This window comes from Amblyomma mixtum, chromosome 8 (assembly GCF_055824585.1).
Source record: "Amblyomma mixtum isolate Tamu chromosome 8, ASM5582458v1, whole genome shotgun sequence".
Classification (NCBI taxonomy): Eukaryota; Metazoa; Arthropoda; class Arachnida; order Ixodida; family Ixodidae; genus Amblyomma; species Amblyomma mixtum.
The window spans coordinates 66,545,901-66,573,574 of NC_143019.1; the positions used below are offsets into that span (position 1 = coordinate 66,545,901).

The 27,674-nt window shown below is 44.9% G+C and overlaps 2 protein-coding genes across 3 annotated transcripts; one reads left to right on the forward strand and one right to left on the reverse strand.

Moving 5' to 3' along the window:
- Positions 1–1,653: 1,653 nt before the first annotated feature.
- LOC149332806 (retinol dehydrogenase 13-like) lies at positions 1,654–18,758 on the reverse strand. Of its 2 annotated transcripts, XM_089558395.1 has the most exons (7): positions 18,223–18,750; positions 18,017–18,135; positions 11,965–12,120; positions 11,015–11,119; positions 8,234–8,443; positions 5,404–5,611; positions 1,654–1,935 (listed from the first exon to the last, which is right to left on the reverse strand). In XM_089558395.1, exons 1-7 carry the CDS (start codon positions 18,300–18,302, stop codon positions 1,839–1,841), a joined length of 975 nt encoding a protein of 324 aa, XP_089414521.1. In that variant the 5' UTR covers positions 18,303–18,750; the 3' UTR covers positions 1,654–1,838. The 2 variants fall into 2 exon arrangements, with proteins under 2 accessions (XP_089414521.1, XP_089414522.1); XM_089558396.1 differs by lacking the exon at positions 5,404–5,611 and having other exon boundaries at positions 18,223–18,758.
- Positions 18,600–22,747, forward strand: Atg6 (Beclin-1-like Atg6). Its single transcript, XM_089558393.1, has 2 exons — positions 18,600–20,047; positions 22,452–22,747. Exons 1-2 carry the CDS (start codon positions 18,917–18,919, stop codon positions 22,659–22,661), a joined length of 1,341 nt encoding a protein of 446 aa, XP_089414519.1. The 5' UTR covers positions 18,600–18,916; the 3' UTR covers positions 22,662–22,747.
- Positions 22,748–27,674: the final 4,927 nt, after the last annotated feature.

Below are 27,674 nucleotides of genomic sequence, written 5' to 3' on the forward strand. Positions count from 1 at the left end.
CACGTGTTGGTCGACTCCGTCCGCCGTACGGGGAGAATTAAAAAAGTAAAGGTGGTAGCCGGACGTTAATTCGATTTAATTAGGGAAATCGGCCACACAGGGCAATAAGTCGCAGTTTCTAAGAATGCTCAGAACATGTAGATTGAGTTCCCGCGGCAAAAAGACGAGTTTAGATTCCTCTTCAGTGCACCTTTAAGAAGGCAGCTGGAGCAGATACTACCAGTCGTTGACCGTCTGTGCTTTGTATGTTGCATATCCACATAAAACATGCACTCATCAGTTGGCTCTTGGTGCTGTCTGCTACACTGGTACTGATTTTAGTGGAGCGTAAATTCAGCCACTACTACCTGTCTAGTGGTCACCATCAACTATAGTCAGATGCGGCCAATGGCCCTCAAAGGAAGCCCTACAGCCAGCGGCGTCCACTGATTGTCACAGTAAATCCCCTTGCACCTGGCAATGTGGTAAGTGCAAGGAGGTTAAGCGCAATCTCGTGACAATCAGTTCAATGCCAATGACTGGAGGGCCTCCTTTGAGGAGGCGCTATCTGAAGTTGAATCCTACAGATACCTCGGCGTAGAAATAACAAGTGATCTTAACTGGTATATCTTAACTGGTAGAAGCACATTACGTCCCTTGCTGCTAGCATTTCTAAATCACTAGGATTCATCTGATGATCGCTCACATTTTCTCCCCCTAAGGTTGGACTAATCGCATATGAAACTCATCCGCACTAAACTTGAATATGCATCGAGTATTTGGAACCCCCATCAAGAGTATTTAACAGATATGTTAGACGCCATTAAAATCGAGCTGCTCGGTTTATAAAATCAAATTATGATTCTTAGATGAGTGTTACTAATATCAAATCCTTCATTGGTTTACCTTCCTTGGCATCCTGGCATAAGATAGCAAGACTGTCTATTTCATAAACTTCATTATAATTTTCCCCAACGGCGTGAGAGCATAAGTATGCCCCCTATAAGATCATCGCGACGCTTGTTTAATTGCTGTAGTGTTCAACACATTCATGGCTCAATCAATGTGTTCAATTCCTCGTTTTTGCCAGCTGCCATAGTGGAGTGGAATGTCCTTCCAGACAGTGTTGTGAATGAAGTTAATTCCCTAAAATTTAAACAGATGTTAATCGATTTATTCCCCTAATAATTTCTGTTGAAGGCCCTTTTTCTTTCTTTTTCTTTGTTTACCTACTTAGTCGCTTGTTTTTCTTTCGAAGTGTTCACAGCTGTATCTACATATGTCTAAATTTGTGCTCCAAACTTTGTTCTTTGGGGCTTGATTACTGTTCCCCCCCCCCCCCCCCCCCCTATGTAATGCCCCCTGGGGCCCTTAAGAGTAAATAAATGATGATGATGATGATGCATTTGCAGCTGCTTTATTGAGTTGCATCCGACATAGACCTGGACAGATGTGTTCAGTCTCGAGTAGAGCACATCACATTTCAAAGGAAGGAACAACTACTAATAACAGCTGTAGTAGCTGTGTGGCTATGCTCGGCTGGATGCTACTTCACTCCTTTCCTTGTGTATCATTTCTCTTTGGAATTTTGTGAGAACAGGCACAGGTGTGCAAGCACATATGTCAGACTTTACAATATTGAGGTATGTCACCAGTATGACAAAGCCAGACAAAAATGAGTTGCACTACATTTATTTACAACTTTCCACACCTTCTAGGTGGCATCTGTTTTGGCACTGTGCACCTTATTTCTGCTTATACAGGCATCAAATCGTGTCTTTAAGTGACTGACTTTTTCATGCCAACACAGTAGTGACAGGCGCTGTTTCTAGAAATGGGTATTTACAATGGCAGCCAACTTATGACAAGTTGGTCCACTTTTCGCTGGTAGCCCATAGCCAAGCTGCTGCTTTGTTATCTTCAACAATTGGGTTTGATGCGGCCACCTTGCAGTTGCTGCATCAAAAAGAACCATAACACAGTGTTACGTTCTATGAGTGTATGTGGTTAACACACTTGCATGTGACACAGTAAAAAACATGCCATGATTACAAGGCATAACATCGATCAACAGCATCGTGTGATGTCGTGTAATTGGGGCCCTTCATTTTAGGATACAAGATTCTTGCATCCCGGACAGGTTTGTTAAAAATCAGGCTAAACCGGGTTACTAAAAAATAAAAAATAAAAGCCTTCTGAGGAACAGTTTTCCTGTGTACAATGCTGAAGACCACAGGCCGCACGAAAATCTGCACCTATCTTGTGCCTAATACAGAGGGCATTTTCAGTCAACTGACCATTGGAGAGACATGGGAGAGGCCTTTGCCCTGCAGTGGGCGTAGTCAGGCTGATGATGATGATGATGACGACCATTTTAAATTTCCTTAATGCTTTTTATCTGTGATAGCACTTAATTTGAGATGAGGTTCGAACAGTAAGCATTGGAAGCAAAAAGCCCAGATACAGGCACTGACCAAATGTCTTACTGGCATCATTGTATCAAGCGTTATCCACGCCACGATGACCTGCTCCATGGCTGTTTTGCGTTTGAAATTATTGCTGTGGCATTGAATTAATGTTTTCACAGTGTACAGAGAAAGCCTGAGGTCTTGCATGGACATAGAAACGCTGCGAAATATTTGCATTGCACACTTGCAACTGCTCTGTGTTTTTTTTTTTTTAACCTCTCGTAAAAAAATGTGCACCTCAACATCAGGGCCAGTGTACAGCATGTTCACTTTATTTCGTTGCGATTGGCTGGAGCCATCAGCTGCCAAAAAATTGTCGGTTCGCGTTGAAGTGAACGACGCTAAACATCAGCGACACGAGCACATCTGACTGCGAGCGTTTGTTGATGACGGAAGGACGGAGAGACATATATGAAATTTTGACCCTCCCAAAAAAATGTGCCGAAACTTTTTAAGAGTGTTAGCCCTTACTACTTACGTTTGCCAAGGACGTGTCTGTCTGCAATGAAGGTCAAATTGACCACAACAGTAACCACTTGTCCACACCATGTCACATAGCAACAGTGGGCGAGTAGCACTTCAACTAATTCCTATACTTTCGATATTCCTATAGCTCCCGTCGCTAACGCTCTCAAGTCAACACTGAAGCAGTGTTGGCAGAGGATTTTTTTTTCCAATGTGATAAATCCTCCCCCAAAACTGACGTCAACTTTTCTGGAAAAAAAAGTGTGTTCATTAAGCGAGTATATACGAGGGGGTACCCAAAAGAAACCGGACAAAGTTTTTTGGTCGGCAAAGCTTCTGTGGTACCGCGTTTTGCCACTAGGAGCGCATAGAACGAACATTCCAGAGTCAGCAAGCCAAGTGCCGTCATTGAAGGAGGTCAGACTAGTTTATGCAGAGTTTTAGAGTGACGATTGTTTTGTGTGAATGTCGTTTTTGCAATGGCTGATTTTCGTGAACAGCGTGCGCCGGTGAAATTCTGATTTTTGCTCGGAAAAAGTTGAATGGAAACTCTTGAAATATTAAGAAAGACGTACAAGGACCATGCTATAGGGACAACTCAAGTGTTCCTGAATCGAATTCTGAATCAAAGCAACAATCATGCCAATGGAAAACTTCAAATTCACCTCGCCTCAAGAAAGCTCGTCAGGTGAAACCAAACCTCAAAACAATGCTGATCTGTTTTTTCGACGCGAGAGGAGTCGTCCATTGAGAATTTGTTCCGCAGTGTCAGACAGTTAGCCAGGCTTTCTACTTGGATGATTTGAAAAGATTGGGCAACAGTGTGCGGTGGAAGCGGCCAGATTTGTGGCGGTCGGGTGACTGGTTTTTCCATCATGGCAATGCCCCTGCTCACACAGCCCTGTCTCTACGACAATTTTGGACCAAAAATGGCACGACCCCTCTTCCTCAACCCTCGTACTCTCCCGACCTTGCCCCGTGCTACTTTCTTTGTTTCCTAGAATGAAAAAATAGGCGAATGGAAAGCGTTTCGCTGATGTTGCTGAGGCGAAGAAAAAAACGACGGAGGCACTGTCAAGCATCACAAAAGATGAATTTAAACAATGTTTTGAAAAATGGAATGAAAGATTCGACAAGCGTATCATTGCAGGTGGGGAATACTTTCAAGGAGGTTGAAGGTCTGTGCTTAAAATGTGAACAAATAAGTTCAAACAAAAATAAGTCCGGTTTCTTTTGGGTACCCCCTCGTACGGCACTTTCTGTGTTGCTGCTGCTCTAGTTGGAGAGTGAAAATATAGAGTAATCATTCGACAGTAGACAATAGGACAGAGTAGAGTGGAAGGCAACACACTTCGCTGGTGGCACACAACATGTGGTGGTCGTATGACTCCCACCAGTGACACGTTTTCTGATTCAACATGCCATCTATTACCTAAAATGACTACTAAATTACTTTCCACTAGCTACAACAAGGAAAAAAAAAAGATATATTCTTTTCTTGGTTTCAAAGACTGCTGGCTTCTTCTACATACCGGGTGTCCCAGCTAAATGTATCCAAACTTTTAAAAAAGGCGAAGTGTCCTAGTCTAGTGAAAACAACTCAGGGTTGTTCAGAGTCGCGTGGCCTAGTCTTGAGTATTTTTTTCGCTCTTCAAAGTTAATTAATTAGGTAAGTTTGATTAGCTAACTTTTTAATTATTAACTGCAGGAAGAAAGTGTCAATGCAAAAATTTTAGATCACCTCGAAAAACCGCTAGTAGTGCTGTTTCCGTCAAGTTACGATTTACGTAGCTTCATTTATTGGCCTTAAAAGAAAGTTGTCACGTGACCAGCTGCTCGCTCACTTCTCTGCCCCAATGTGCACCCAAAGCCTCATCGAGGAGAGGACTTCAAGAAAAATGGATTTTATTCTTTAAGGCGCGTCTTGGGACGTTGAAGTGGCACAGTTGTCATGTGGAAGCTTTTTCTTATTGTGCAGGTTATGGTTAAAGGCCGGTTAAAGACCCTTTTTCCACTGTAATGTGTGTGGAGAAATAAATTTTCAATTTAAAAAAAAAAATATATCTACTTTACGTAAATATTGCTTTGCTGCAAATGTCCCAGTAAGCTGTTTCTCAAAGCGATCTACAACTTTTCCATTGACGCTTTGTTCCTCAAGTCAATAGTTAAAAAGTTAGTTAATTAAGCTTGACTAATTAGTCAACCTTGAAGAACGAAAAAAATACTGCAGACTAGGTCACGCGACTCTAAACAACCCTCATTTGGTTTCAGACGGCTAGGACACCCCGTGTTTTTTAAAAGCTTGGTTACATTTAGCTGGGACACCTGGTATATTGTAACAAGTTCCCTATCTTCCCTGTTCTAGTCTGAGAGTCAAATTACAGAAGAGCCAAGGGTAGCACAGCTTGCACCGCATTAATATTCTATGAGCAGCAGAGAAGGCTTTGCAGCAAACACTGATAGGGGAAGCATTTTCATGGCCGATCCTTACCAAAAATACTTGCCACTGTGCTCCTCAATGCCATCGGCCAGGGCACAGTAAAGAATGCCTTGCACCCCTTGTCGTGGTGACTTGGCAAAGAGCCACATGAGCGGCTTGGCAAACATTGCAGCCAGCCACGAATTCGCGATTCCCATGTGGCGTGTGATCTCGGTGTTGACGATTCCAGGATGCACCGCAAACACAGACACACCCGTGCCTGGAAACAAGAGTTGACGTTTTACGCATCAGAATTTTTACTGGGGCTGCCAAGACCCTGGTCTTGAAAAAAAAAAAAAAATTATTAATGAAGTCACAGTTATAAAATTTTCAGGCCACATGTATTTTTGTGCGCTGATTCTAGATATTTCATTTAATTTCGTGTAAAACAATTCCTTGAGCAGTTGTGCAATTTTTATGCAAGTATTTTGGGAAAAGTTTTGCAGAAAATTTGCTGCAGGAAACTCGCTGAAATGCATGCCATTGGGTTCTCTTGACACCAAGGAATGCAATAAGAGTAAAATTATCATCCTGGCTATCATAGAACTTGAGTTATAGAGTTTTGAAGTAGTCACTTCAGAAATGAGAAGGAAAGTGTGTACTCCTGTTTCTGAAGTGGCAGCCTTAGTACCCTATAACTCAAGTTCTATGATAGCCAGGATGATAATTTTACCCTTATTGCGTTCCTTGGTGTCAAGAGAACCTAATGGCATGCATTTCAGCGAGTTTCCTGCAGCAAATTTTCTTCAAAACTTTTCCCAAAATGCTTGCATAAAAATTGCACAAGTGCTTAAGGAATTGTTTTACACGAAATTAAATGACATGTCTAGAATCAGCGCACAAAAACACATGTGGCCTGAAAACTTCATTACTTATCTAGATTAATAAAATATTCTTTTCAAGACCAGGGTACCCCCTTAACCCTTAATCTGCCACTCCCGAGATAACTCGGGCTACCACATATGCACACCCCCTGCCTCTCCCGAGTTAACTCGTTTTGGCCTTTTAACTCACCCCCTGCCGCTCCCGATAATACTTGTGTAAAAAAAACTAAGCAAACATGTAGCGCCATCTATGGAGAGACTCTGTACATTCATAGATTTTGTAGGATAAATTTTAAACAACAGATGGCGCGCATGTTTTCACATCCGAGTCACTTCGTTTTGGTCTGCGCACAGCAGCCATGAGGCTATGTGCCACACCCGTCCGCGCTTTGACGGACGAAGAAATTCAAAATTGCTTGTGAATTCGGAGTCCAATGATAATGAGAACGAGGAAGGAGCCGACCTAAGTGCCTTGTCGAGTGATGACAGCGATGAAGTCCCCCTGCCACCGAAAAATCCGCGTAAGTGGAGGAAATTCGACAGGCCAGATTGGTGCTGGAAGATTTGATTCATTACAACTAATATCTATAAGATTATCCTGAATAAACATATCTACATGTCCTGCAGAGCATTTTAGTCCGTTACTAGCAAGAAATTTCCAGGAAACTAACATGCGAAAAAAACCCGGCAGGGGGTGTGCAGATGTGAGTAAAAAAACCTGGCACTGAAAGGGTTAAGGGGGGACGAGGGTCTTAAAACTAACTTTTTTACTTATGGCTAGAATCTCATGAAATTTTGCACACAGGTGCGTTTTTCTCTTCTGATTCCAAATATGTAATCACAATTGAGCTGGTGGTCTTAAATCTCACAAAGTCTAGAATGTAATTACGTAATTTTTTACACAGCTTTAATGAACTTTCTCACTGCATTTTGTTGCTTTTGTTTACATGATTGATAGCCAGAGAGTTCCCATACCCGGTGACTTTTTTTTTTTTCCCTAAAGGCATGTCATCCCGATATACTATATGTCGAGAGTAAAAGGTTGCAGCATTTTACACTGCAACCCGTTAGGCTAATTGTAAATTGCTATTTATACATGGCCTAAACAAAAAAAGTAAGAATGTCATCGGGTATGGGAATTCGCTGGCTATCAATTCATGTAATTAAAAGCAGCAAAATGCAATGAGAAAGTCCATTAAAGCTGCGTAAGAAATTGCCTAATTACACTTTAGAATTCACGATAACTTTTGATCTAAGGCCACCAGCTCAAATATGACTACATATTTGGAATCAGAAGAGAGAAACACATCTGTGTGCAAAATTTCATGGCATTCTAGCCACAAATAAAAAGGTCAGTTTTAAGACCCTCGTCCCCCCTTAACCTGGGGCTCCACAAAGCCCCGGAATGACAGAGTGTGCTTTGTTAGAACGAGGACTGCACACCATGACTGCAGATCATTTTCGCTTGATGTATAATTCTTCCTTTCCATCGGCTTGCAATAGTGCGAAAACCTGCTGTACTGAACAATTGTTTTTGCTGTATGTAGAGTAGATTTGTGATAATGTAATGCTCAAAAGGACATGGACAGTAAGTTGGCTTTGCCAGGGAATTAGAAAATGTCAGCTGCGCTGTTCCTCAACAAGAGAACAAAAACTGGTGAGTGACAGAGAATGACTGAGAAATGGACGGCGTTAATCAAATGAGTGAATGACAGCAAGGGGAGCTACAGGTTATGAAACCATAACAAATGACCAAATAACTACCATAAGTGAGCAATGACCAAATAACTACCATAAGTGAGCGATGCAACCGCACTTGTGAACAAGCTAACAAAGAAGCAATAATGTCTGATCAAACAAATGCGTAACGGCACTGCTTACAACAGCCACACACTCTTCTGCATTTTCTTTTCTGCAACAGTTTTTCCCTTGCAACGTGGCCCCGTTAAACACTGTTTTGCAAAGTGAGTCAGCAAAGCAGTGAGCAGTTAATAGATCGAGAAGGATGAAACCCGTGCCTTTGAGCCTCTGGGCGAGTTCCGTAGTGAATAGGACATTTGCCAGCTTGCTCTGATTGTAGGCGTCTGCAGGATTGTAGTCCTGGTCTGAGTTGAAGTCGTCGTAGTTGATCTTTCCCCGCTTGTGTGCCACGCTCGAGACGTTGACTACACGACTTGGTGCCGCCGCCTTGATCTTGTCCAGTAGCAGCGAGGTGAGGTAAAAGTGGCCTGGTGAAGATTAGGAAAGTGGTCAATTCATTCAGCTGCTGACTGATGCAAAATCCGACAGCCATGAGCACAGACACAAAACTGAAATGCACACACACTTGCTACCTTTAAAGGGATACTGAACCAAATTTTTGGAGCTACTCTTTTACATGTAAACAAGAGCTTGACTGCTAAAATTGATACATCCGACAAGCATTTTAGCGGAAAAGGCGAATAACACGCTTTTTTTCGTGATTTATTGCCGTATCGTTGCACCTGGCGGCCGCCTGTGGAAGCTGCGACTAGACGTCATTACACCCGCACGCCCACCGTTCCCGCAGAAGCACGATTGCCATCGCGTCGGCCGCTCGTCATCTGTCTGTCGTCTGCTCACGGCGTACACAGATATATCAAGACGTTAATCGAGGCTGTCTACATGCCATAACCGTATGCACGCTTGCGATACGCTAAATGCCGCTATTTTTTTCGGACCTTACGCAATTTCTAACATTCTCACTTTTAAAACAGAGACGCGACGATGTTTAGACTAGTGGCGCCATCTGGTGGTTGATAGGGGAAGCATTGTTGTCAACAAACCGACGCCCCTCAAGCCTAAAGGGGGCAGAATCGTCGCTCTAAATAAAAAATAAAGCAAATTTATTACTCGTACGTTTTCTTATCGGTGACAGGAGATGAAGCGAAAGACCAGTGGCCCATTTATGGCCACTGAACGCGCTGAAGAAGGCAGTTACAACAACGAATCCAGTCCGAAGCGAGGCTTCTTGCATCGAAGGGCGCCGCCATATTTGTCGCCGCGGGAATGCAAGGGGGGTGACATGACGTCACGCTCTTCGCCTCGCGCCGGCCGGGAGGGCTTGGTGCGCGCTCGTGAAACATCGAAAATAAAACCATCCGGTGAAAAATATGCGCAGTGACGACTAGATTTCGGTGTAATCGCATTCTGAGAATCTATTTTCAGCGTTTTTGCTCAATTTTAAGATTTTGCTTCAGTATCCCTTTAAAGTAACAGTAGCAAACAAAGCTCAGGAGATGTCATTATTAGACTTCAGCATCAATGATTCAAAAGTGGAGCGTCTCACAACTGGCATCGAATGAAACGCAAACAGCAGGAGATTTTAGCTCATCACGGTTTCCGCAGTTCACTTCTCAACTCTGCTGACCAGCTCTCCAAAAGTGACTGCAAACAACGTTTGTATTTCTTCTTTTCCGGTTAATATTTTTGTGCTTTTTCATTCATGCCTAAATAAGCCTGTTCACATTTCACTTGAAGCTGATAGCACATCAGCATGATGAAATGAGTTTACCCCACAAAAAGCAGTCACAGATAAGTCAAATTTGGCTTGTAACATACAGAGTGTGTTTCGAGCTTAAGCAGCTTAAACAGGGCTTACTGTGCCAATCAAATCAATCAATCAATCAATCTGCTGAGTGCATCCGGGCACAATCATTAGCTGCGAAACACAGAAAGCATTAAGGTTGCCAACATACAATCAGTAATTACGCACTGGGGAAGGTTCTATATCATGTTGATGGAAAAGGAGTAACAGCACTTTTTGAACACGGGACAGAGAACGAGACAGACACCTGTCTGTCTCCTTCTCTGTCCCGTCAACATGCACCAACCAGCCCGTATTGCCCCTCTTCTGGGGTTCTATATCATGTATGCTCAGACTCTGCTGGCTCAATAAACAAGAAGTGAAACTAAAAAAGTCTACACTACCATGCCTCCATTTTGTCAACAAATGAAAACTCTTGAAAAAAAAAAGGCTTGAAGACATTTAATTGCAAAACAATACAGAAGCAACGACCTTTCTTACACTTCTCCCAGTATTTGTTTCTTTTCTTGTTTCTCGGCCATGTACAGAATGTGTAAATTTCTACCATTCTTCTGTAGTTTCTGTTCACTCAAAGCACAGCACGCAGATTTGGGTTTAAGTGTGCATTACACCGCGTAAACTGCTTTTAATTAAATGCTATACTCGTGGATAACTTTTCACGGCTATGCAGCAGAGGCTAGGCAGGAAAGGGAAGGAGACGGTCCTTTGTCCTCGTGTCGTGAAGAGTGGACTCCTCACCACCAGCAACCCTCTCTCAGACTCTCCCCCACCCCCACCCCTTTCTCCACACCCCTGGCCCAAACAATCCTCTCCCCAAGGCATAGGGACAAAGGTCCGTCTCCTTCCCTTTCCTGTCTAGCCTCTGCTACATAGCCATAAAAAGTTGTCCGCGAGTATAGTTGGGTGTGACACGAGAAGAATAACAATGCTTGGAGGTCTATTTTTTTCACTAGTAATGGCTGAAGTAGGAATCTGCACTGTACAATGCACTTCCAACACTGGCCGCCAATTTTGTGTTGCTTTGCTGGAGGCCTCTACCATGAAAACTAATAAAATGCAGATATGAAGGTACAATTCTACCTATGTGAAATTCTATGCAGGCTTGTGGCCCTAATTTCTTGCTTAGCACATGGCTAAGAGGTTATACACATTTACAGCATTTGGTTTAGTGGCCAAACTCAGGCTCAAATATGCAAGGTGTCAGTCGACAAGTGAATAATGAGCTGCTGCATACCCAGATGGTTGACGCCAAGCTGCATTTCAAAGCCATCCTTTGTCAGGAGCTTCGGACACCTCATGACTCCTGCATTGTTCACAAGGATGTCAACTTGCTTGACACCTGCAAGAAAAAATAAAATTAAAAAAAAAGAAGTTGCAGGGGACACACAAGCTCCGTCTTAAGTGTGTGACGTGATAGTGTTAATGGGTTAAAGCCCATATATGCAGAACTAGTTGCTGTTGCATTAAAAAAGCTTTGCAGCTTTATATGCCTCAGAAGTGGTGATTCAGTTATGCAAAGGCAATTAGCAAAGCAGTTGACGGAGAACGAAACTATGCAACTAGTTCCACAAGAAAGCCCTGTCCCTTCCAAAGAAGACAGGCGCTTCAAAAGCAGTGCCTAGCAATGTCATTTAAAAAAAAAACAGTTGCAACGAGCCCATATTAAGTGTTAATGCAGAGACTTGCTCAGGTTGGTAGATATTTAAGAACTAACGCAGTGCAATGCACAGGACACGATGAACAGACACGTGTTGCGCTGTGTATTCTTTACTTAAACCACACCAAGTGCTAATTAGCTAACAGAAATACTACTGAACTGCTCATTTCGTAACCACTTGGCAACACTTCGCATAAATTACACGCTCGATTCTAGCTTTTATTGGTGAGCGTTCCAAGACGCTGCAACTGGAAACAATGCCTGCCTAATTTCGATTCCAATTTTTACATTAATTTTAATCGTGATGCCACAAATGCAAATTATTTTAATTGTGAAAAAGCATGCACGATGTGATCGAAGAACAATGACAGGCAAGTGACATTTTCCTGGTTTAGGCTATTCGAACTGATATTTGACAACAGCACCGTAAATCCCAGAAAACCTGCGCGCTTAATAGCGTTATTAGGCCTATTAGGCCTGTATTAGGCCTAATGGCCTAATACAGTTGAAGATGGATATTGGCTCACTTTCGCTTATTCTCGCTGCAAAGTCCCGTATAGATTCCAGAGAGGCCAGGTCCAGCTCTTCGCAGACGACGTGCTTGTTCTCGACTGCAGTGAGAATCTCCCGTCTGACTCGGCGACACTTGGTGAGATCCCGACAAGCCATGATGACATTGGCGCCTGAACACAAGCCAAAGCACAGCAAATGCACAAGTTGTACATGGTTCATGCCGGCCAGTCAAAAAAACCACTCTGGATTTCCGAATATACAATTCAAGGAAACGTAGCTCCAGTTCATTCCAACTGGTTTCAATTGGAAGGTCGTCGAACGTGGTAAAGACCGCCAGCATAGCAAATGCACAAGTCATACAAGGTTCATGCCAGCTAGTCCAGAAAGACCATTCCAAATTTCTAAATATATGAGACATGATTCCAGAACTGGGCACAACTGATTGCAATTAACCATTTTGTTCCAACTGATTCCAAATTTGCTTTTTGGAAGTTCAAACATAGAAAATGCAGTTTACGTCTAATAACTCAATGCTGTTTAACCACTGGTTATTTTGTGTTTTATGAAATATTGCAGACATCATCTATGAGAGTCTTTCAGCAAAGAGTGGCCACAAATCAGAGATAGGAGTTAGTGTGCTCTGCTGAAGACATCAGCACTGAGACAGCAACTTAATTTGATAGATTCCAGTAAGGCACCCTCAGTTACCTTACTGCCAGGCTATAAATAAAACAAGATTGTTACTCCTTCATCATCAGCCTCACAACGTTCACTGTAGGCCCTTCCCATTGCCCTGTGCCAGCTGTGGCCACATCACCCTGGCAAACCTGTTAATCTCATCCACCCACCTGACTCTACCGCGCACTGCTACAGATGATTATTGCTGCTATTATTATTATTAATGACATCATTAGTTAAGTCCTGACTACTGAATGGTAACGATGAACATTAAAAAAAATCTTTGTGACTCAACAGAAGAATACTGCTTACTCTACTGTAAACGAAACTGAAGCGGCGCAGTGCCGAGGTCGGGCTTTCAAAGATCCCCGAACTGTGCCCCGAAAAACTCACCACTTAAAAAAGCTCACATTCATTCATGGTCGCAATGGCTTGTGCCTCTTCCTTTATGTCCAGGGTGAATTTTCACGATTAGACAAAAATGCGCCACACCATTTCAGCGATAAAATCGGCACAGCTTGTACCAAGACCGCGGCAAATCACTCGTGAATTCTGAATGTTAGAGTAACGTCTTTGCAAAGAAGCTTTCGATGAATTTTCTGAAATGGTTCGCAAACTGCAGAAATGAGAAAAGCTGCTTGGGATCCTTAGATGGTGGGAACTTGTTGATGTCATCTATGTGTTTAAGGTCTGAAATTCGGCCTTCTTTTGTAAAGACATGGCCAAGAAAATAAATCTGGTTGCATTCATACTGGCACTTTTCAGTGTCCATTGTCAGACCATTAATATTTATGCGGAGTAATGCTTCTTCCAGGAGTTTGAGGGCCTCTGGGATAGATCTTGCACCTTGCATGTTGTCGTCAGTATACGCACTCATTCGTGGCAGACCATCAAAGGTCTTTCTCATGACAGTTTGCATTGTCTGTGGGGCTTTACTAAATCCAACTGCCATGCGGAGGTATTCATACTTACTGTCTGGCGTGACGAAGGCTGTTTTGAGAGAGCCTTCAAGTCTGACACAGATTGTGAGGAATGCTGTCTTGATATTTCATTTCATTTCGCTTTATTTTCGAGAATGTAAGTTACATCCTAGAGAGATGCAAGGGCTAAAAGCTGCTAAAAAGCAGCTTGACGGGGCCCAAGCACCTCAAATGGCAGTACACGACAGAACGCAAAAAAAAAGGTTTACAAAGATATATAGGTTAGAACAAACAAACACAACGAAGCAAGTGACATATTGATTCAATACAATGAAAACAATGGCAGTTTACATGACGCACGAAAACAAAGAGAGGACCCCCCCCCAAAAAAAAAACACTTATTGTGCATACATGGCACCGGCAGACAAACAGAGGCACATAAAATGCAACCTGGCTATATATTAACAAAATACATTTTTAACTCACTTTGTTTAACACTAGCCAAAACTTTGTACTTATTAAGAGTGGTCGGTAAATTGTGTTCAAGCGTTTGAAGTTTATAATTATTTCGAAAATATGGAATATACCAGGGATCGGTATTTCGGGTGTGGGTTCGATTCGAAGCGGTCCTTAAATGGGCAGTATGTACGAGGAAATCTCTATAAGCAGGAGAAGAATGGTAAAAAAACCTCAAAATGCGAAAAACATACATATGTTCAAAACTAATTATTTTATAATTAATAAAGGCACTTCGTGATGAGAGATAAGGAAGGTTTGCAATGTAGCGGATCATTTTCTTTTGCAGACACTGTATTTTTATCACATTTGTTTTTGTGGTGGTTGCCCAAACAGAGTTACAGTAATTCAAAACGGAACCGAAAAGAGCATGATAAATTTGAATTTGAAATATCCATGGCTGAGAAGTAACATGACGGGTCCCTCATGACTTCATCCAGAGCATCTCCTATTAACGGCATCAAATATGGCGGGTTCACGGTTTTGACATTCAGTTTGCAGTAGTCATGTACCATTCTCCTAGGTGTCGTCAGGTGATCTGGCTCATCTATGAAGAGAGTCGGTGCAGAGTATTGGCTCTCACTCGGTCTGACTATGCCTGGTTTGATGTATTCATCGACCTTTCCCCTCGTGAACTCGCAGTCCGCATATGAGGCTCATTATGGGCGAGGTTACGGGAATGAAGTCTCTCAATTCGACTGAGCGCTCTGCGCGTGGATACAACTTGTGCTCCTTTGTAGCGAAAGCTTTGTGGTGAATAGTTAAGATTTCATCCAACCTCTTGCAATCGTCTGGGGTTGCATCAGTTGTCATAAGCGCAACCGCTTCTGTAAACTGCTTAAAGGGACAGTGAGGAGAGCACTATTAATATTTATTTTATAGCGAAATCCAATAGTTCGGCATGTCATGGCTTTGTTGCCACTTGGCCGGCAGCAAAAGATGCATTTATTTCTAAGAAATTTGGATTCGAAGTTGAAAAGTTTTTCCCGCCGCTCTGATTCAAACTTGGGATTATCCTTTGACGACACAGGACTAAGTGACGTGAAACATGACGTGCACATGACGTAACGCAGACTCCGTGATTTCTGGTGGCCAGCAGTGCGGCCCAGCAGCAGCCGAAAAGAAAGCTACCGCCGGCCGCACGTTGAAGGCATCTATCGGCTATTGCGGCCGTCGCTACAGTCGCTTCGCTTACGTTTGCACTGGCGTTTTGCCAGCGTTACGATGGATCTCGTTCTCGAAGTCGTCAACGAAGTTCTCGCAAATAGACACCTTTAGCATACCGTGTACCTTGTTACTGCTAGCGGAATACCGGGAGCCCGCGGCCTAACGTCGGTGAGCAGGCGCTGATTGATCCCGATGCTTCAGGCGCGCACGTAGCTGCCGGGCACGTGGCGCCATCTGGCGACGTCAAGGAGATTTGCGCATGCATTGGCTGCGCCTCAGTGACTTGTGACTCTTGGGTCCTAGAGTTGCTAGAACCATTGGCTCTAGCAACACTGCTTTGTCCTGTGACGTCATCACACTTGTACTTGCGAGTTTGGCGTGTGGCGGCGATACCTGTATTTTGGTTCTTGCTCTTTTCTACGTTATAAAGCTTTGTTGTCAGTATGAGTGGCGTTTTTGTAATCAGGAGCTGGTATTCTGTCGATATAAGCCAACTTCAATTTCTCCTCAGTGTCCCTTTAAGTTCCGGGTCTGGATCTGATGAAAAATTCTGTATCGTGACAAACATGGCAGTACTGCTACTTTTATGTTGTTAGTCTACGGCTGCAAACGTCGAAATAAGTGCTTCTGCCCCACCTGCAGGCTTTGAAGGCTGCTGATCCGTGATTGCATGACTTTTTGCTGTTGGAAGTCTCACTAAGGTTACACTGTTGGACACGTGGAATGTGAAATCGACATTGATCAGTTTTCCTATAGTCCGAACCGAGAAGAATGTCCATCGTAGCTGGGAGAGGTAGAACAAGAACTTCAGGCAGGGTGATGGACACCTTGCCAACATTGACTGCCAGGCAGGTCTTCCCCTGAGGGACAAGCTGTCGGTCCAATAGGGGGCTTGCTCCATTCCTGTAAAGGCACTTTTCTTGACATCAGAAACCAGCACCTTGGGGTTTACGATGGAGACGTTTTCTCCCGTGTCTATGCACGCTCTCAGTAGTTTATTCTCATTTATGTAGGCAGTGACGATCGGGAGCGTGTCACCAAGTGTGCGCAGGAAACAATGCACGTTCCTGTCCTCGCTTTTGTTCTGCCTTCTGGTTCTCTTCTCTTCTGCTCGGAGAGCTGCTTGGGTTTTTGGTCACAGGCATTCTCGTGATATGCGTCCCGTTGCAGAACAGTTAAAGCATCTGCGTTCTCTCTGCTGATAGCTGTTCTGTGAGGGTCTCGAGTTAAACTGTTCTTGCCATGCCATTGTCAGACTTGGTTGGTGTCTGAGCGACCTGTACCAACTCAGGTGCTTTCCTTCGGTTTCCGATAGCACTTGCTGCAGGTGCCAGTAGCTGTCTGGGTTCATTGTTCGATCGATGAGCTCTCGCACAGAGTGACAGCTCCGGGTGGCTAGTGTAGTCATCCACTTATCTTCTTGAATGCTGCTCAGTATCACGAATATATGTTCTTCGGGGCTGAGGCTGTGTGGTGTCTTTTCCAGCGTTGCACTTTTGGCGTACATGTACTGGGCGAGGGTTTCTTCCGGCTGACATGCACATTCTTTCTGGACATCCAGGAAACCTTGCGGGGCCATTTTGCACTGGAAGTGTTCAGCGATGGCTTGCTTCCAGGCTCCCCAGTCTTGGATGTGGCTACCGCAAACCATGTGCCAATCGAGTGCTGCTTCACGAAGTCGCGTGATGGCATTAAGCATTGTGCGAGTTCGATCCAGTTCGAGAGATGCGACGAATTCGACCTCTTCGAGCGACGCCTTCAGGCCCTCTTGTAGAGTACCTTCAAAGGTGCGGCCGTATCTCCAGGGGAATGTACTTGAAATGGACACATGTGCTGTTGCTGGGCTCAAGCAAGCTGCCGCTGCATTTCGGCTATCACGTCGAGGAGACCATTTGAACTATGGGGACGTGACCCGTTGTCTTCATCTGCCTGGGCAAAGTCGTGAGCTTCATGGACAGGGCTGTGGTCGCCCCTGGTTGTGCTACCGAGATCTTCGTACCGCAGCCCTCGGCTCGTTGACCTTGGTCGTGATCGTTGGCGAGGTTCAAAGTGATGAGTAGCATCCGTAGTTACGACCTGATGTCCTTAATTTCATTGCGGAGGTTATCATTGGGGCTCCGTTCAGTTTCTGAAGTCGGCTGCGCCATGTCAAAGGTCGGAGTAGACGAATAAAGACAAGATGAATACTGGAACAAGACTTATCAGTGGTTGGTTGGCCTCAAAAAAAAATGGCACTGCACCTTGCTACGTGTACAGTCGGGAACAAAAGTCTGTGGACATGTTTCTCAACTGAAGATGATAGCTCTATTATTAGCTGGCGGCTGGAGACCATACTTGTGGAGATGAAAGACTAAAATTTTGACTTCAACTGCACAAGTGTGGTCTCCAGCCGCCAGCTAACAGCAGAGCTCTCGGCTTCATTTGAGGAACACGTGCTCAACAGACTTTTGTCCCCGACTGTACGTTCTAATCATTCTCTTCTTCCGTTCGCGTTCGCACGTGCTCGCTGCTTCGGGACACAAGCTCGCGCTCACATGAACTTACTGTTAAAAAGAACATCGGATGATTTAAATGAATGAATGATCGAGCATGCCGTGAATGCTCGTGCAAGTCATTGCAGCACCATGCAAACCACTTAGGGTGCGCAACGTATGTGACAACGTATTCGATACATTAAAAAAAAAAAAACACAATCACCAGCACACAAGCAGCTCTATATCTTCCAGAATGCCACGTATTCGGCAAAATGTGGTTGGAGATGGCCGGTGCCCAGTGAGGGTACTACCTCTGCTGGCAAACTCTTTAGCGGCGGCTTTGCCCAAGCCTGTGTTGGCTCCGGTAATGACGACAGTCTTGCCGTCCAGTCTCGTCTCTTTATCGAAGCGGCAGCCACCTACGTATTCCCTGAAAGAAGAGAAACCGATATAAGACTGGGCCAGCTAGGCTTCAAGATTCGCGTTAGATCTTCGATATCAACTGATGCCGGCTTACTTGAATAGAACTATCCCTCCCACGCCGGCACCGATGGCGCTTAAGAAAATTGCTGGCTTTGATTTCAGGAAAGAAGCCATCGTGTATTTTTTTTTTTCCTTCTACAATCACAGCGTTTCACAAATGCATGAAAAGCACCGCCGCTTGTGCCTTGCACTTTAGTTGCTAAGTGCCGGGTGCCGCCATGCTGCAGCTGTTTACAATCGATTCAGGCTAGCCGTACTGTAGTCGCTGAATGCCAGACCAAAGAAAAAAGGCATGGAGGAAGGAATGAAAAAAGGCAACAAGTGTCTATGAAAGCAGTAATGTGCTAAGCAATCTTTGCCATGAAAAAAGTTACACGATTAAGGTCATTTGACACCAAATGCGCAAGCAGTCCAAGAAATTTAAGATCCATTTAAAGCCTCAAAGGCATACGCATGTATTTCGACAGTTTCGAAAGCGGTCAGTGGATGGTGGAGAACCCAAAACCCCAAAACAAACTGGAGCAGGCGAGCAGGTGTTTCGCACGCTATGATCTACGGTTGCTACGGTCTCGGTGTAGTCATAACCTGGGCGTAGCACGCAGGTGCAACGCTGTGTACTGCGTGCAGCCACGAGAGTGTGAGCGCGCTGACGCAATGCCGTAAGGGGCCGAAAATCTTCATTTCGTCGTATTGATCCAGCTGGTAAACGGGGGTCACACGACCTAGACATGGCCGGCCTCTCGGCGACGCTGACAAAGGACCGGACGTTCCCTGTCAACTTCACTTGTCAACGATGCTGTCAGCCGCTGCGACTGGACGCGTCATTCTCGTCCATCGACGAGCAGACCCTCACCGAGCTGTCGGAGCCGATGTTGAGTCAGTCGGACCCCATCGAGCTGTGCGGGCCCTCTCCAGCGGTGCACTACCGAGCGCCGGGGGACGGCGTTTCCCGGCGCACCGTTGAGCCGCTTCGGTTCGTCGAGAGCGGCAACGGCTTCATGCTGGTCGGCGAGAGCTCGGTGGGCGCCGTCGACACGACCATCAGCCACAAGTTGGACGTGGAGACGCGCCTCTTCGAGCTGATGACGAACCAGTCGGCAGTCGACTACCCCATCTGCGAGGAGTGCACCGACAACCTGCTGGACCAGATGGAACGGCAGCTGGATCTAGCTGAGGACGAGTGCAAGGACTACAAGAAGTATCTGGACCAGCTGACCAGCGGCGATGAGGAGGAAGGCGACCTCGAAGAGCTGGACGCCGAGTTCCGGAGACTTGAGCAAGAGGAACACGAGCTGCTGGCGGCCGTAGAGAAGATTGAAAAAGAGCGTACCGAAGTGGAGGGCGAGCGCAAGCGACTCGCCGAACAGTTGGAGCGGCTTAGAAGCGACGAGGACCGCTACTGGCGCGAGTACTCCGACCTGAACCGACAGCTGATGCAGTGCGCCGACGACCATGCGAGCGTCGAACGCCAGCTCAAGTACTCGGAGAGCAAGCTGAGCCAGCTGCACAAGACGAACGTGTTCAACGCGACCTTCCACATCTGGCACAACGGCCACTTCGGCACCATCAACAACTTTCGGCTCGGCCGCCTGCCCAATGTCCCCGTCGAGTGGTCCGAGATCAACATGGCCTGGGGTCAGACCGTGTTGTTGCTGTACGCGCTCGCCCAGAAGATGGAGATGACCTTCCAGAGGTACAGGCTGGTGCCCTTCGGCAACCACTCGTACCTGGTGTGCCTCGAGGACCGGACCCGCGAGCTGCCGCTCTACTTCGCGGGTGGCTTCAAGTTCCTCTGGGACACCAAGTTCGACCATGCCATGGTCGCCTTCCTCGACTGCCTGCAGCAGTTCAAAGAGCAGGTTCGTGTCCGGTCAGGACTTGTCTGGATGCTGTTAGATTCATTTACTGATTCCAGGTGAGCCGCCGCGGTGGCTCAGTGGTTATGGCGCTCAGCTGCTGACCCGAAAGACGCGGGTTCGTCCCCGGCTGCGGCGGTCGAATTGCGATGCAGGCAAAATTCTAGAGGCCCATGTACTCTGCGATGCCAGTACACGTTAAAAAACCCTGGGTGGTCGAAATTTTCGAAGCCCGTCACTATGGCGTCCCTCATAGCCTGAGTCTCTTTGAGACGTTAAACCCCCATAAAAGAAAAAAAATCCAGGTGTAAGCTTTTATAAACAATATATAAGGTTTGTTTGAAAGCGCTCTCATGGGCCTCAGAAAGAGGGGTTAGGATGAGGGCTTCTCTCACCTCTTGAGAGATTTTTGAAAGGGGTACGTGCTTGCGCAAAAGACGGGACGAAAACGAGGAAACATAAACGACATGTACAATGCGCAACTTCCAACTGGTTTATTTCATAGAGAGCTACACATTTATACCCACGAGGTCAAACACAGCGGTAAAAACCGTCGCATGCGCATTTCACGTCAGCATAGCACCACCACAGGTGCAGCTTGATTGCATCAAAAGTTCCAAGAACCCCCAGCACTGCTATCAAGAAGGAAAGAAGAATCATGAGGGGAAAAATGAGGAAAGGTGACATTAAAAGAAATCGTAGCAAAGCATTGTCAAAACCAAAAACCAAAGGCATGTCAAATCATCGTAGCAAAAGCAGTATCGAAAAAGACAAAACACAACGCTAAAAACAGCCAGTTAACAGGGTAAAAAACGCACTGCAACGAAAAATTCAAACCAGGATCGAAGGCTAGGCCACCCAATAACAGTACGACCCAAAATAAACCTGAGGCGCAGCAAAACTTCCACGTGTCCATCTAGAAAAGTCACCTCTTTGTTAAGAAGTAAGATAGATGCAGTGCTAAATGCATTTATCTCCGGAGTAGTAATGTGAAATTCCTCAATAATTTCCCTCTGCTGCTTCAACATGAGAGAATATATTCACTTTCTCTGCTCGTTCTTTCTAGTTTTTAAAAAAGCAGCCACTAGAGACAGCCAAGATAGTTTTAGAGTAGACGTTGTTAAAGAAGTGTCAATCCACCAAGGTGGCTCAGTGGCTGCGGTGTCCAGCTACCCGGAATCGAATCCTAGCTGCAGTGGCTACATTTTGGGGAAGGCGAAATGCAAAAGCGGCCGCGTGCTGTGCAACGTCAGCAAGCATTAACCCTTTATATGAGAGCGGGAGACCCTTGCTCCAGGTGCTGGCAACTGGACAACGGTATGCCTACTTGCCAGATTCTTGCGTGCTGAATACTACCGAACTATCAAACAAACCACTGATCATCTTTTTATCTTGCGCTAATAGACTTCCTTGGCGCTCTGCGAGTTTTTTACAAGCGCGAGTGTGCAATTTGACGCGGCCTGTTGTGGCAGAAAAAAAAAATGTTTGAAAAACTTTCCCATCAGTAAACTGCGTCATAATACTTCTTGATGCAGCTTACAATTGTAACGCAAGTTTTCTTATACATCGATAAGGCAGGTAGTTACACATACCACATTTCAGATGATTTTGTGAAGTCATTCGTCCAAATGTGTACCTCCTTTTTCTACAACATCATTGTTTGAATCTGATTGAAAGTGATGCCATTCAGTTTATATAGTGTCATTCTGAATACCATTTTTTCCATTTTGTGCATGCAAGCATGCATGGACAGATTGAAATTGGCCTGTATCGATAGATTCCATTGACAGAAAGGATGCTGTCACTGATAAGCTAGGAAAGCTCAAGAAATGAAATACAAATATGGCTATCACCGGCAGTTTTGGCAAACAGACCTGGTGCTTCGAGACAGTTTTTTGATCAGCGCAGGTCCGTAAGGCTAGGCTACACTTCCTAATGGTGATCACAAAGGCCTTTTCAGTCTTGCCAACTCAAGTTGGAATTGAGTGGCAGCAAAGAAGTGCTCCATTTTTAAGTCCTCATTTCTCAACAAATCCGTTCCGCCAGATAAACATCAGTGTAGCCCGAAAAGGCCACATAATCAGCTTTTCTAATGCCGTTTTCGATAAACTTGCACTGGAGCTGCCCCGAAACCAAAGGAGTGCGCAGGGGCTGGCAGTGGTCCGTGGTATAGTGGAGCCCTATGTGCACCAGTGTCATTTATTGAAAATGCTGAAGAGTAAAGATTGGATGGAGTTGTTCACAGTGTTCCTTTAAAGAACCTCAGGTGGTCAGAATTATTTGGGAGCCTGTGGCACTGCTCGTATCCAGACTGCAGCTTCAACACATTAAGTGTCCCATAGCAAAGAAGTCTGGTGTAAATGTACTATGACTGCAGGCTGAAAATTCCCATGTGCTTCTTCCGCAGGTCAGCAAGATGGACTCCAACTTTTGCCTTCCGTACCGGATAGACAAGGGCAAGATTGAGGACAGCAGCACGGGCCAGTCGTGCTCCATCAAGATCCAGTTCAACTCGGAAGAGCAATGGACCAAAGCACTGAAGTTCATGCTCACCAATCTCAAGTGGGGACTGGCCTGGGTGTCAGCCCACTTTGCCGCCCGCGACACAAGCAGCTGATTCAACGTGCAGCGCGAGGCTGCTTGTCTATACAACTGTTGTATATACACCAAATGTGATATAAAACTGTTTTGTGAGTTGCTGTTCTTTGGTGTGAGTGTTGTATATTCATGTGCGTGAATGCAACATTTGACTAGGCTTGATGCATTATGCAGACTGGCTCCAGTTTGCACTGCATGAAAGACTGCAGAAAACACAAAGCATGCCGAGAAAGATTTCTGATTGTTCGTGAAGAGACAAAAGATTCACTAGACCAAGTGCATAAGAATGAGGGTGTAGTCTTAGTTTTTGCAAGCACTGCATATGGAGGCAGTCTGTCGTCACAGAATGACAGGGGTGCTAAATTTGTCGCATAAAAATTTCTACGCATAACTTAGTGCCACAGAAGCCTACATTCAAGGCGTACTTCATACGCCCACACTGTGGGAGACTTGAGTTGTTCTAAAGTTTTAAGCATTGTTCAGGAGCATTACCTGGCATGCATAGCAGATTGAAACTATTCATGGCACTTGTTTTATCAAAATAAATTTGGTGGCTTCACCGGCAATGCTATAGTTACAACCTTTGTGGTCTAATTGCATCACTGTTACTTGTGAAGAAATAAAGGCCCAGAGACAAAAGGAACAGATGAAACCAATCAGGGCACGTTCACTCCTACTTTCTGCTTATTGGCCTGTTTTTTCACTTTGTAACGATAGTGCATTTGATAGCCATAATAAACAGATTGCCCAGGTGGTGCATTTAGCTTTTTTTTTTTTACTTTTTGTTCTTGTGCTGCCACCTGCAGTGCGATGATGAGGAGTACACTGAAATAGCTATTTTGCTGTTTTTGTTCAACGAGAATTTCACCTGTGCAAATGAGAGATTGAATGTGTCAATGAAAAGTAGTCAGCATGGCATCAGTGCAAGGAATGGAGGCCTGCAAAGTGCCGCCTCTCACAACCTCACTGGAGACGAGGAAACCCAAATTCTTCCAAGATGTTTTTGACATGACTGTAGGAGGCGAGCAGATGTGCCAGATGCCATCAAAAAAGGGGAAAAGCTAATGAAACTGTGTAATTCGTTCAGTGGGTATTCATATACATCAGACCACTTCTGAATGCTGAATTTGCAACAATTTTTGTTATTGTTATTTGCTTCATGGTTTGCTGAAGGTTTATTGCAAATAACAGTGGTATTTCAATCCATGCAGTGGAACCTTCCTCTGCTGTTTGCCTAAGTGCTGTACTTTGTTGTATTTGCAGGTGGCCTGCTTTGCTGTGGTGTTGCTTTAGGAGGTGGTCTGAAATTTATTTTGTGCCATAGAATTGTTTCCATGCCACATTACGAGTGCAGTAAACTCGATATAGGAATTCATTTCTGGCATGGAGCCAACACGTTACATTTTAATGTGGCTGTGTTCACAAGCCTGTGCCGCAGAAATGCCGGCTTTGTTAACCGTGAGTGATAAAGCCACGTAAAACCCCCAGGGAATCAACCTAGGCGGGCAACCTAGCTAGGTCACGTGATCTTGTGACGTCATCACAACCTGCCCTCCGGTGGCAGCATCTGCCATCGTAGGGATGTGACACATAGCTTAACCGCCACACCACTGCGTCAGGAAGGGGTGTGAGGACTCCCAGTGACCTAGGAATGTAAAGTAGAGAAAGAACAATTCTGCATCGCATCATGCTGTTAAGGCAGAGCGTGAGTGTCCACTCCAATTTTCCAAAGAGCTGTTGAAGGTTCCAGACATACAGGCTCGCAGATTATCGGGACAAGCTGCAGTGCTCAAGACACAAGCTTCACTGGCTCAGTCGCTGTACTCCGAATTCTAGAGCATGCAATGCAAGAAGCCAAAACATGAAAGGCGAAACCGGCCGTCGCGGTGGCTCAGTGGTTATGGTGCTCGACTGCTGACCCGAAAGACGTGGGTTCGATCCCGGCTGCAACGGTCGAATTGCGATGCACGTTAAAGAACCCCGGGTGGTCGAAATTTCCGGAGCCCTCCACTACGGCGTCTCTCATAGCCTTAGTCGCTTTGGGACGTTAAACCCCATAAACCAACCAACCAACCGAAAGGCGAAACCACAGGTGGCCTTTTGCCAAAGATTGTTTGTTTGAAAGCAGCATGATGTGGCCACCAGTGCCCAACAAAAAAGGCTGGCGGTGGTGACTCCTGTATTTAATTCTTTGGCCTTTTAGTTTACAAAAGCTCCGTTTTACATGGAAGTAGCGTTTCTGTTGTTAAAATGCAGTAATCTATGAACCCCCTAGCAGACTTGGACCAGCCAGGCCCAATTGTCATTTCTGGCTCCTGATGCATGTTTTATTGCAAAAGCAATCCTACTCCCAAGAACAGCCTTTCACGTAGCGGCGGCCACTTGGCACATTTGACCTTTAGAATGACCTCTGGCGTCATACCATGCCTAGTGACGTCACAGCGTGATGTCATACCAGGAGCGAGAGATGGGCTACCAACGGCCCGTCGGGTAATGGTGCGCCGCGCTCTTCCCACTAGAGGCGCTGCATACGCAGTATAAAACACCTGCTTTCACAACCTACCAGGCTTAACCAAAGCTAAGCCACCGCCAATTTTTTTGACAACACAAGTACTAAACGACCATCTTGTGCCATCTTCAAAAAAAAATGTCTGTTAGGTGTTTAAAAGAGTGCATGTGTCCGTTATAACCATGTCGGAGTTCAGAAAGACAGACTCCTAGTCCAGAGCTGCATGACTAGCTCAACCATGGTATTCATGCTGGTTTAGTGGAGTGTCCAGCTGCCACTAACTACACTAGGGGCTGGACTGGGTACATGCATAGGCTAGAAGGTGTTGAAGAATTTGTCAAAGCACACCACATCGGCAAGAGGGTGAACAGTTGCATTAATCAGCCATCGAAAGTATCAAATTTCCAGGTAGTACATTTAGTTGCAACTCGATTGCAACTTCCGTGTTAAACAATGCTTCACTGTTTTGCTTATTAGTTTTTTAATGTTTTGTCACGTCAGCCACTAGAGGTCATTGCTCAATATATTTGTGTTTCTATATTTATTCTAGGTGCAACACTGCACTTGAGACATCTTCATTGCCTCAAAATGCAGACGTACCATCTTGCTCACCTCACTATAGAGAGGGCGTTTCACCCAATATTTTACACTATCTTCAAAAATAGGCTTTCCGAGTTTGAAGAGCGCTTTTTTCAGCATGGCGTTGTCAGCAGTGTAGTACACCAGAATACAGCTAAGATGCTAAGCTATATTGAATAGTTAGCTTTTTAACTATTACCGTTACCCTCCTTAATTACTGTGAGCCGTGTAGCCCACCGTAAGTAATATATCAGCTTTTAGAATTTCAAAAACGTGGTTACCCTCAGTGCTGTGGCCCAACAAATCTGGACTACTTCGACGAGTTATGTGCACTGGAGAGGTTGCTTTGCCTGCAAGCTTCAGTGATGTCGCCAAAATTTTTTTAGGCCACAGCGCCAATGGTAACTGCATTTTCGAAATTCTGAAAACTGAAATGGATATCACTTACGACGGACTGCACGCCCCTCAGTAAATAAGGCGACCTGACAGTAATAGTTAAAAAGTTATCTATTCAGTATTAGTTAACCGGCCTACTAGTTAGCACACCTTAGCAGTGCTAAGGTGTCCTAACACCGCGCTTGTGTCGTGCCTTCTACCTTGTGTCTGTGTTTTTTTGCGCAGTTAAGAGTATGAATCCCCACCAACTCGCCCAGTTTTCCGTCCTTATAAGACTTTAGAGTTACCTGCTGCTTTCAATGCAGATTCTGGGCTGGTATCTCATGAAAGCAGTTAAGATGCTCAGTTTCATCAGAAGGTTTTTAAAGTTACCTGCTAAAGCTAACAAAAGCAAGCAGATGCTAGTCGAAGGCAAACAGTGCAATGCATGGGACTACAGACAAGATGGGACAAGGCAATGCCAGTGTTTTACAGCTGTTCGCTTTTGGTTAGCTTCTTGTTTAGGCAAGAGAAAAGTTGGAACATAACGCAATACTTTATCATGGAGGAATTGTGTGTGGCGGTCCTGAATGTGGGCGGAGCTTCATTACGTCAAATCATTGTAGTTTGGTTTGTATCAAACCAAAGCTCAAATGTGATACATAGACAAAGTTTTGTCCAAATTCTAACTTCCACTGCTCTACTTCCTGGACCCATGGCTCCACTTGCAAGGGTGTCAACAGCAATTAGTATGTTTTTTAGAAAATTCCTATTCCTTGTGCAGGTGAAGACTGTACAGCATGTCCAAAGAACAGAACTACGATAGCAACAACTTACACAAGTTCACTGAAAACAGATTTCGCAGCTTGGAAAAAGGAGGCAGAGTGGTTACACACAAGGGAAAGGCACTGTAACTTTCCTCCTGTCATTTTCCTCTCAGTTTATTTTTTACAAGTTTCATGCAGTCTTTAACAGGTATATCTACTTGTTTTATTTGTACATTACAGGCATGCACGTCACATGCAACAGCACTCTTGTCCCCCCTGATTCCCACATGACTAGGGACCCAGCAGAACTTTATTGTAAGTCTGTGTTTTTGCTTCGTGTTATTTATTATGTGTCCTATTATGGGCTGAACTGCATTTCTGGAGTGTAGTACTGTAATTATGCTGAGGGAGTCTGTGTAGATGGCACTATTTGTGTATTTTTCACGATTATTTCTTTGACAGCAACGACATAACTTTCTGCTGTGAAAACTTACGTGCACTCAGGTAGCCTATTTTTCTTCTTTTCCTTGTATTACCGCACTCCTAATGTAGTGTGCAATTTAGGGCCATCTGTGTAAAAATCTGCAATTCTCGTACTTTTCCTTCAATGCCAAAAACTCCTGCAAGAGTCTGCTTTTTGTGGATATGTATCAACGTAAGATCGCATACAGAAGGGAATCTGCACCAAGGTGGCAGAGGGTGCGGTCTCGGGGCAATATTGGGCAGTGTGTTCAGCATACCTAATTCTTCGCATTTTTCTTCAAAGCGGAGGAGTAGAGGCCTAATTGCTTGGGGTTCGTTA

Bases quoted from the DNA above. Each gene is read 5' to 3' on its own strand.
- Atg6 (XM_089558393.1), top strand. From the start codon at position 18,917: ATGGCCGGCCTCTCGGCGACGCTGACAAAGGACCGGACGTTCCCTGTC. The intron at 20,048-22,451 runs GTTCGTGTCCGG...CTTCTTCCGCAG, and splicing joins TGCAGCAGTTCAAAGAGCAG to GTCAGCAAGATGGACTCCAA.
- LOC149332806 (XM_089558395.1), bottom strand. From the start codon at position 18,302: ATGGCTTCTTTCCTGAAATCAAAGCCAGCAATTTTCTTAAGCGCCATC. The intron at 18,136-18,222 runs GTAAGCCGGCAT...CTCTTCTTTCAG, and splicing joins GGAGGGATAGTTCTATTCAA to GGAATACGTAGGTGGCTGCC. The intron at 5,612-8,233 runs GCACGGGTTTCA...TCTTGTTTCCAG, and splicing joins ACTCGCCCAGAGGCTCAAAG to GCACGGGTGTGTCTGTGTTT.